Source organism: Vollenhovia emeryi, unplaced genomic scaffold, assembly GCF_000949405.1.
Source record: "Vollenhovia emeryi isolate VEMERY1.0 unplaced genomic scaffold, V.emery_V1.0 DF939338.1, whole genome shotgun sequence".
Classification (NCBI taxonomy): domain Eukaryota; kingdom Metazoa; phylum Arthropoda; class Insecta; order Hymenoptera; family Formicidae; genus Vollenhovia; species Vollenhovia emeryi.
Genome location: NW_011967028.1, coordinates 218,915 through 229,666, shown reverse-complemented (window position 1 = coordinate 229,666; position 10,752 = coordinate 218,915). Strand labels below are relative to the sequence as shown.

The following is a 10,752-nucleotide window of genomic DNA, read 5'->3' as shown; positions in this document are numbered from 1 at the left end:
TTCGAAGCAGCGAACGATTATTTAATAATCATTGGCGAATAAGAGGAATAATAAAGGAGTAAACGTGAGTACAATGCATTTATACAAAATTAATTTAATGAAAAATATATGTGTTTCTTCATTTGATTCGGTCAACGGTAAAGGTATTCTTAAAAATAATACTGCTTGTTTGAATCCCCGTCCTTGTATTCACCGTGATGTTATAATTCTCGATTTACGAAGCGGCGAATAACGCCGCGATGTAAGGATTCTTGTGGGAGAGAATATCCTCTTTCAGCGACGACACCTGACTTTCTAGGTCGGCATCGGATAAAGACTGATCCAAAGTTTTACACTTCTTCAGAAACTGCGAAATAAGGACTTCACCCTCCTGCAACGACGTTAAATATTATTAAACTATTATCTCATAATAGTTTCGCAATATAAACAAATATTTGCATGCTCCATTAACTTGATCTTGATTAATTTTACAGAACATGTTGCTGTTACGTGCTTTAGTCAGTAATTTATTCAATAAATGCTAATAACAAATAAAACTAGGAAGTATGTAAAGAAGTAAGAGCTTTCTGTCTCTCGTAAAATTATTTCAATCTTTTTCATTCTGCGTGTAAACGTCATTCATGATAAATTATTGATGTGACAAATTGTTATATACAACGTTGAATCGGTTATCTCGCTTAATTATTATTAGAGGTAATAATAAAGCTACCTGAATGATTTTCTGTTTCTTCTGAGGATTATCAGATCCTTCAAAGGCTACGCCTTGATAGTCCTCGAGCTCTGCTTGCTTTCTTTTAGCGAACTAAACGGAAAGTCGTTCGATACATGAAATGAAAATTTTATAACATTTAATGTGTCCGTAAATCAAATATATATACCTCTATTACATTTGGCGGAAAATTAGCCATCTTAGCGACATGAAGGCCAAAACTTTGATCGCAAATCCCTGGCTTTACTTTATAAAGTAATGTCAATTTATTGTCATCGACAAGAGCGGTAACATGTTGATTTTTTACAGTAGGTATTTCTTCGGCTAACTTGGTAATCTCGTGAAAGTGCGTAGCAAATAAGCAATACGATTTAATATCCCTTGCCAAGTGCCTAAAAGAATATAAAATATAACAAAATACTTTCATAAATTAATAACATCGGTTTGTCGACCGTGTCTGGCAATTAAAATTCCCAGGTCCCAGGTTCGAATCCTGGCTGGGGTAATATTTTTCGCAATAAGAATTTTAATTGCCAGACACGGTCGACAAACCGATGTTATTAATTTATTAAATTACTGCTGGCGACTTTAAGAATAAAAATACTTTCAATACTACTTGTTTACGTAATGTAAAGTATCCCTACTTACTCGGCTATTGACCACGCTATACCACAACCCTCGTAGGTAGATGTACCTCTGCCCAATTCGTCGATAATTACAAGAGAGTTACAAGTCGCTGTCTATAAATAAGATTTAATATTAGATATTGTATTTTTATTATAATTTCTAAATGAATGATGCCAATTACCTTCAAAATAGCAGCAGTTTCTATCATTTCCATCATGAATGTTGACAATCCTTTCAGCTGGGAATCATCAGCTCCCACTCTAGCCAATATGCAATCCAGCAATGATATAGTTGCTTCATCACAAGGAACAAAACTACCAATGTGAGCCATTAATGCGGTTACACCAATAGATCTGATGTAAGTACTTTTACCTCCCATATTCGGGCCAGTAATAATGCAAAAATGGCACTGATCTATAAAGAATAAATTAAAGTCGAATTTTAGAAAAATTTGCACATAAATGTAACTCAAAACACTGCACAATTCTAGTTGCGTTATTTTTCTAATATTCTTATATCCTTGCTACATTATTTGTATACATGGACCCAGATTTTATACCTCTTTTAAAATTGACATCATTGGCAATATAATCGACTCCTTGCTGCATTTCCAAACACGGGTGTCTAACTTGAAGGAGATTCAATTCACCTTCTTCGCTCGGTACCATTTTGGGGCGCACGTATACTTTGTTAGCACTTACTGCTGCGGAAGCAAATGCAGCGAGAACGTCGAGGCATGCCAGCACGCCACCGATCGTACGCACTGTTTCGCTATAGCCAGCTACAAACGTAATATAATCATAATAAAAATTCAGATAGTTATATTAATATTATATTTTAAAATTGGAATAGTTTCTGTTTAAACGCGAGAATTGACATCAAACCTGCAATTCCTACAATCTCTGTAATAACTTCTTTTTGCCTCTCCAAATATTTGTCCCTGGCATCCATAAAATCGTCATTCAGTTCGTTTAATTTATTGTTTCGGAATCTCACGCCAGTTTTATTAGAATCCAGAATAGTGTAATGCCTGTTATTCCTAAGTATTTTCTCTTCCTTTAATGTGATACGAAAGTAATAACCGAATTGCTGATTCGATTCCAGCTTTATCACTTTTCCTGCTTCTAAGCTAAGATCATTCGCTGCCTTGTGGAGTTGATTCTGAATGATTTCCTCCGTTTCATCCATGGCGTCTTTTAGTGCTGAAATATTACAAAATTGCTTATATATATAACTGTTATATTTATTCACAATAAACAATAAAAACTAAACAAGAAGAAAATATTACATTACAAGATATGTCAAGAGTCATACACGTTTTCTTGACGAAGTTAGATCTTTTTTTATTTAAGATTTAAAACCTAGATGTAAATCTATGATCTAATGCAAATTTTTTGAGACATTCTATATGTGCCTTTAAAGAAATGTTATTAATGAGAAAATTTATATAAGATTATTACTTTTAAAATCATCTGCAAATCCTGGATTGACCATAAAATCACCCTTCTCAGCAGCCTCTAAGTCGATTGTCTGCTCTACAAGCTGTTGAAATTTCTCCATGTCCTCTATGAGCTCCTTTAGTGGATCCATTATCATTGTTTTCAATGCTGTCACATTTTCTTCTGGTGAAAGCTGTTCCAACAGTTTTGGTAAGTATGATACGCACAGGTAGATTCTGAAATATATAATGTAATAAACGTCAAGATATGGTCTTTCAAATCATACAGTCGATTTTGTTCTAATTGTGACAATAAATTTCCACAATAGCGATAACTTACTTGTAACAATCTTGCAACGCCGACTTCTTTCTATCCAATTTCTTTGCAAGCTGTTGCAGATCCGGTATACGTTTTAAATAGTCGTCACTAAGAACGGATCTTAGTTCGTTATTTTTTACTAATAGCTCAACGATATCGTGCCGTTCTTTTATTAAAGATAGATCTCGAAGAGGCTGTCGAACCCATTGCGCGATTAGTCGGTGCCCCTGCGCAGTTCTGCACTTATCCAGTAATGTTAAAATGCTACCAATTGGATTTCCTTGTAAGTTGGGAACTACATCAATATGTGGTTCGATATTAAGAGCTTTTATTGCTGCAGAATCCAATCTTATGTACCGCGATTGTTCGAGTTGATTCAGTTTAAATTGATTCATGTGGCCTTCGTCTGATGTTAACTGAAAGCATTATTGCATAAGAAACACATAAGCGACATGTACGGTGTCATCTTTATCACAAATTTTAATGATAATAAACTATATACATATAATGTAACAATTTTTTAAATATAAATTTAATGCTAATCTTTATTGTAACTTCTTATATTTTAGTGATAGAAGACAAAAACCTTATTACACATATGCGATACTGTTAATTATCAAATAATTCCTTATGTTAGGCTTTTTGTCAATTTTACGTTTCTATAAGAGATTATCGAATTCATTAAGTAATGTAACATCAAAATTGAATAAAGATGCGACAAGATCTTATATAGTCTTGTAAATAACTATAAAAACATTTACATCTAAATATTTAATGAGAGCCGATGTTGCAGACATAGCCAAGTTCAGGTTAACTTCAGGCAATGATTGTGAGTTCTGTTTTTGTCCTTTCTTAAATTTTATTAACGTGTTCAGGTCATCAATGATCGAGTCACTGGAAAATTCATTTTTCTTTCTTAAGGTAACCAAAACGTTACTTCTTTCCATTATCTGGAAAAACAAATGAGAAATTACAATGTTAGGCGTACCAAGATATTTTAGTAAAATGAAAAGCATAACATTTTATATTTTTTATGTTGTACATACTTGTTTGAGAGTTTGAAATTCATAACTGCCTTCTCCCTGGATTAATAAACATTCTTTTGGAGCAAGAGTTACAATGAGCGACTCTAGATTTGAAAATGATTCGTTATCTTGAAATTCAGCAACTGAAATTAGAGTTGAAACGACGTCTACGCAACTTAAGCCGACAACCTGCAAAAGGTTAATCATTTTTCATATTAATTATGACTTTGTATGAAAATAGAAATTATAACATTTTCCTCCATATAATTTTCTTAAATATATTTTATAATTACACGTATACACAATATATACAATTATAATTGTACAATTAGAAAAAACTCATAATTATAAACATCAAATTGATTCTGTGTCAGATGAATTATTTTAAAATATATAATAGTAATACAATAGTATTTAATCATGTATGATGAACTCACTCTGGACTTTCCTTCTGTCCCCAGTTTCACAGCTATTACAGATACACCCACAGCTATGTCATTATTGCCGAACAAGATATCTTCGAAATGCGATAGATTGCCGGGTGAACCTTTGTACTCCAACATCCAGTTCTGATTTTTAGAGGAGCCTTGATTGACATAAACTTCAACTCTATATTGCTTCACCAGCAACAAATCGCGCACAAACGTCTCGAAATGGCTTTTATTGAGAATAACTCCTTCCGTTTTGTGTGGCTCTGCAAAAATATTTGATTTTATTATTAACGTTTTACGCTATGCCTAAACGCAGATAATACTTTTTCAATTTAGATAAAAAATATATTATAAAACAGCAAATACATACAATACACCTATCGTTAATATACGTAATAAAAGATAACGATTCTTTTTGAATGTACATAATTAAAACATGCACGAATACACGTAGAAAATATGAAGAGAGATTTGAGTACATCGAAAGCAGAATACTTCAAGTCAGAGACGAGGGTTTTTGTCTCATTGAATAATTGCATCTATTTGCTAGAATTTGTTCTTTTCAAAAAAAAACCAAAGATACAGTCCTATTATATAAGCATAGAAAAATTATTTAATAAATGATGTTTACCAGCTCCAATCATTTTACATACGGATGTTGTTTTAAACACTTGTTGTGCGGCAAAGAGAGCGTCACTTCCATGTACCGTATAATAGTCTGATCTATTGAAAAACCGGATCGTGGTATCAAGTTTCTGAAATACAAATTATTACTTGTTGATTATCAAGCCAGTAGTTTCCGTGAATTTCTTCTGCGCGACGTGTAATCTCTATTGCGAAACGCAGAATTATTTTACGAAGCGCGATTGGTGAAACACTATGCTTTCATTAAATTATCTCCGACATTGGAAGAAATGCTTTAAATGATGCGAATTGAGAGCACATAATATGTCATTGGGTTATACATTGAATCTGACGACGTATAAACTGTACGTCATTTAAATTTAGCCTTGACTTCTTTGCGTAACGTTGCAAGCTTCTACAGTTAAGCATATAATGTTTAAAATAATATTACTCATTTATAACTTGAAGTTACACATTTATATTTTCTGAATATATGACAATTCGTCAGTTTTATCACATTGGTTGTTAAAAAATGTACCGTGTTATATCATGAATTCAAAGACACTCAAGGTAAAATACAATGAAATATAATATACTTTCATCAAAAAGATTTTTTGAAAGAAATTTTATAATTATCTGATAATATTTAAGGCGATGCTTTTGCTTGACTTTTTATTCTGCTACATAATTCTGTAATTAATCATGTCACACGCGGGTATACTAGAACTCAAGTATTTTCTTTTTACAATTATTCGGGATTATACATTGTTTGTGAGGTACGAATATCACACATATCATATTTCAGAGAAATTAAAAATCTTGCCAACGTATCTGTAGGTCAATGCCTATCGAGGGGTCAGAGTATCACAGGTCGTCACGGCTCTGGCATGCGGTTTTACACAAGTTTGGGATTTAAAGAAACGTTTTACTGGCGCCGCAAAATTTTGCAGATAAGCGCCTCCTGCTCGCACAAATTCTTTCCACCTTACATACGAACGAGGTAAATAAATGTCCTTTCATCTTTGCTCAAAAACATGTTCTGACAATGATACCAAAACCGTTCCGAATTGAAAGCTTTTAGTATATAAAAATTGCATAAATTATAAAGATAGAGTAGATTAATTTCAAATAATTTACACTCTTATATACAAATTTCAATATAATTCCTCTATTCTCACTATTTTCTTTTGAACGAGTTCTGAATATAATAGATCGTTATATGATTCTCAAGTGAAAGAAACAAAGAAAAAAGAGAGATGACAATAGTATGCATTGAATGCAGATATTTCATAGAAATAAACTAGCTTTCAAATCATAAATAACGAGAGTATGTATATGTATATGAATATATTTAAATATTTCCTCCTCTTCCATATTGGTACATATTAACTTGTTCATGGGGAATTCCAACAGCTTCAATGACACCCATATCGAGGTCACGAAGTGGTCCACATCGTGGAAACATCACTCATTCTTAGCATGATAAAAGGTCAGAGTTCATCTTCTAGGAAGGTCAGTAATTTCTGTAAGAAAGTGGGCCACCGTTCGTCTGTTCCTTGTAATCTATTTTCTGGATTTCTTTATTTATAAAGAGTCCACCACCGGTGGAGTGCAAGCACAAAAATACAACTGCCATTGGGTGAGCCCACGGCCTTTATGTAACGGCGACCTTGAAGTGGCTCCTAGCATCACTGAATGAAAGCGAGTTTGATCGTCGTTACAAATTCAGAATGACTTAACCAATGACACATCGAATCAAATATGGAAAACCACTTATCGCGACTACCTGGAAGTCGTTGAATTATGTCTGTTGCCACACATATATGTATGTACATACATATGTGAGCCGACAATGCATCATGCATTTATGTATCTACAAGATGTTGCGGTGCAACTTTACTTTAATCGAACAGGATATGAGATCAATGGGAGATAATGGGAAATTTATGGGAGAGGTAATAATCTATTTTTTAAGTGTTATATTCAACCATCAATTTGCAATTATAAATAACGTGATAATTCATCCATTATTTCCTATTCTGAAATAAGATGTAATTTTTTTTTAACGGATTTGTTCTTTTTACGAAGATACACTTCCTGCAGGATACAGGATCTTCCTGTACGATCAATTTTAATACGTTACTGTAAACAAACTTTGTATAATTTAGTTATGCTTATTCTTACACAAAAAATGTTTTCTACATAAGAAAATATTGTAAAAGAAAACTGTTTAGTTTGAAAGAGCCCCAGAAAGCTAATGTGATAATTTCGGTTCTAGAATGAAGATTTGTAACAAGACTACATCAGAAATAAATTATAAAAATATATGTTTGACACTTACGTCAACGGTAGAACCCAATCTTATTATATATATGTATATTGCTGAGAATTGTGTGCGATAAGACTGAGTCTGGACTGTGATGGATAAGAAGGAAAGATCGCTAATATGTGTAAGAGCGAAAAGGAATGCTCCGAGAATCCTCGGTAAGAAGAAGGGGGAGAGAACATAAATGGATTTGCAGTAATCTTCTTCTGCTATATGTGAGCCTACAGTGTTAGTGAGAGCATCTCGGCATTAACAACTGAATTACAAGTGTTTCTCGATCTTCCCTTATAAGGTAACAAAATATAGCATTTTTCTAGCAGCGGGTGTGGATTAAGTGTACAAATAAACGTCGTGTCTTGTCAGTGAGATCTTGAATATGCCGTAGGCATCAAATTCAACAAAGTAGAAGACAATCGATCAATAAACAAAACAGATCTGTCTTCCCGCTGTTACTTGTGCTATGACGAGAGTGTCTTTTAATTTAACACACACGGACAATACATCACTTGAAATATCTTAATTTATTTAACAAAATTCGTCCCAAAATTTTTCACACATTCATCAGAGAACCAAACTAACAATAAGTGGATCAAAACTTTAATCCGATATAGACAAAAAGTTACATTACTTCATCTTTACAATATTAAAATAGGAGTTGTGGTCAAGAGAAATATCCGATGCTTACAACGTGATTTGTACATTTCATGTGTTATCTATTATTTATCGTTTATCGTGAAGGTTGACTTTGATGAACCTGTTTATATAAGTTACGTCACACGTAACTATCGCGGAACAGCAAATCTGAGTTAATATTAAAACAAAAAATAAACTTGCATTAAAGCAAAAATATAGAGAATATAATGTTTTCTGTAAAGATCGTTAAAACGTAAAAATATGTTATTTTAAAACTTTTACTTGTGTAAAGTAGCATTTTTGTCATCGGTTACATTATTTTTTCGATATTTTATTTAATTTTGTAAAAGCTTAATTATATCGATACGCAATATTGAAAGATAAATAATGTTTAATATTACTCATTTGTACTTCTAAAAATTTATTTAGAAAGAACATGATTTATGTAACATATAAAAAACATCGAATTAGAGAAGATACTTTTATTAGAAAAAATTGTCAAAAGGCAGTTCTCGTTTTGTTTAAATATCTAAGAGCGCGCATTGTGTTTTAAATTTAAGAGAGAAGGTACCAAAACCAGATGTTTAAGTACTGAATTATATTTTTATTTCATAGAGATCGGATGGGAACAATGGCGATTGGATGGATGATCGTTTTATCCGCGTTATTTGTCCAAGCATTATCAGCGCCGAGTGGCTGCATAGAGTCTTGCAACTTCCTCCAAACAAGCATTCATCAAACATCGAGCGGTTATCAAGATCATGCGAATTTAGTTCAAGCAAGAACGAACTTAAATGATTACGATTACGCTAGACCAGGAAACTGGACTGAACATAATCAGTATAGGACGGACGGTGGGCACGGCAAGGTTCACGAAGAACGGGGACAATATGTCGACACGTCGAAAAAGGTGAGATATTACAAGAAGAATTTTACCACGTCCTACGGAAACGTAAACGGAGTGGACGCAGCGGACTTAGGTGAATCAAGCAGTCAACACAGGTATAATCCAACACAAGTGCCAATTAGCCGGCATTTTCAAAGCGCATACGGCCTAGGAGAGACAGGCGCGAGCGAGACCGGATACAATAGAGTGCACAGCCAACAGACACAATCATCATCAACGCGAATCGAAAGCAAGAACGAGAGACTGGAAGATTTTGGGGAATACGGCGGATATTCGCAAGTGAATCAACACATTCCCGGCATTAACACACAAACGATCGACACGCAGCATCATGTCGAAACAGCTCCCAATAATTGGAGCAGATCAGACTCTTACAGGACCGATGGAGGTCATGGACAAGTCTTCGAGGAGGAAGGTCAATACGTAACTGGGCCTAAGAAAGTTCGTTATTACAAGAAAAACTACACCTCCAACTACAGCTCCGGCGCTCCTCAAAGCGTCATTGGCTCGGCGACATTGGACGAATTACACGGTGAATTGCAAAGGAACCTGCAGCAAGACCTCGAGAGCGTTAGAAGGAATTTACATCAAATCTCTAGCACCGGACACACTGCCGCGACCACGCACGTAGGTTCGACTCAGATGGACTTGACTCAGGAAACAGTCGGTCTCCACGATCTGCAAACAGCCGAGAGCGGTTACAGACATTTGGGCTACCAGGGCGGTCCGTCCACCGGAAGTGTGCATCATACCGAGCAGCAGAGAGAAATACACACCGATACGAGACAGTTGCCGTATACGTACCCTACCGCGACCGCAGATACGTATGGCACGGAAAGCCACCGAAGTTATCAGAGCCATGAGACCCACTCATCTCGAGTGCATCCTGTGCCTCATTCGAGTCACTTATCTCCCGGTTACGTACAGGTTCCCGGAAGCGGTTACCAAACTAGCGGATACCAAACCAGCGGCTACCACAATGCGCAATCGAGTGGGCATCACCTGGACGAAACTCATCGTACAGAGGCCCTGGGCACGCATCGGTCCAACGTGCTTCAGAATCAGCTGCTGACTGACTCCCAGCGCGTGTACAACCCACATTTGAGTCACGTCACGTATCCCAGCAGACATGGCGAAACTAGGCACTACGAGGAGCAGTGGAGATCCTCCAGTCACACCGGGGAGAGCGTAGCTCCCGAACGAACCATTACGGGCTATTCTGGACACGGTGTTGGTCACACGGAAAGAGCGCATTACGATCGGGACGCGTATAACGAGCACCACGGACGTTCCCATACCGCCCAGGGATACGAGTCTCATGCACGTACTGGCGGCAGCAGTTATGATTCTGCGTACAAAACGGGACAACTCGTGACCGGATCGCTGGACTCAGGCCACGCAGCGCATGGCGCCGATTGCACCGAGGAGACTCATCAGCAATATCAACACGAAACCAGATACCACAGAAAATACAAACGAGATGATCGTCACGTGCAGCAACATCAAGTGACCGATGAGGATTTTACACAGCAAGATCAGGAACTCGGTCAAGAGATACAACAGCCGGAAGATTTGACAGAGCAGAGTGAACAGTTTACACAACAGATACAAGGATCTGACAAACTCGCGCAACAAATTGGCAAACTTGAATTTGGTCAACAATCCATCGATAACCATCATTTGGATGATTTAACACAGCCGAGCGAGCAATTC

The 10,752-nt window shown here is 35.9% G+C and overlaps 2 protein-coding genes across 2 annotated transcripts in view; one reads left to right on the top strand and one right to left on the bottom strand.

Moving 5' to 3' along the window:
* Window positions 1-69: 69 nt before the first annotated feature.
* On the bottom strand, window positions 70-7,745 carry LOC105558517 (DNA mismatch repair protein Msh2; the record flags this gene model as incomplete). The annotated part of the gene is made up of 14 exons (XM_012006232.1): window positions 70-370; window positions 710-802; window positions 879-1,101; window positions 1,358-1,449; window positions 1,518-1,750; window positions 1,896-2,117; window positions 2,221-2,538; window positions 2,797-3,011; window positions 3,115-3,509; window positions 3,855-4,043; window positions 4,140-4,307; window positions 4,556-4,812; window positions 5,181-5,304; window positions 7,515-7,745. Coding segments are annotated over 14 exons (2,916 nt in total), but the record flags the coding sequence as incomplete, so codon positions are not given.
* Window positions 7,681-10,752, top strand: part of LOC105558516 (filaggrin-2-like) — a 6,994-nt gene continuing 3,922 nt past the window's right edge. Inside the window, exons 1-2 of the mRNA XM_012006231.1 lie at window positions 7,681-7,791; window positions 8,748-10,752. Coding sequence (XP_011861621.1) covers window positions 8,755-10,752 — 1,998 coding nt within the window. The 5' untranslated portion in view covers window positions 7,681-7,791; window positions 8,748-8,754. The remainder of the gene's footprint in view (window positions 7,792-8,747) is intronic.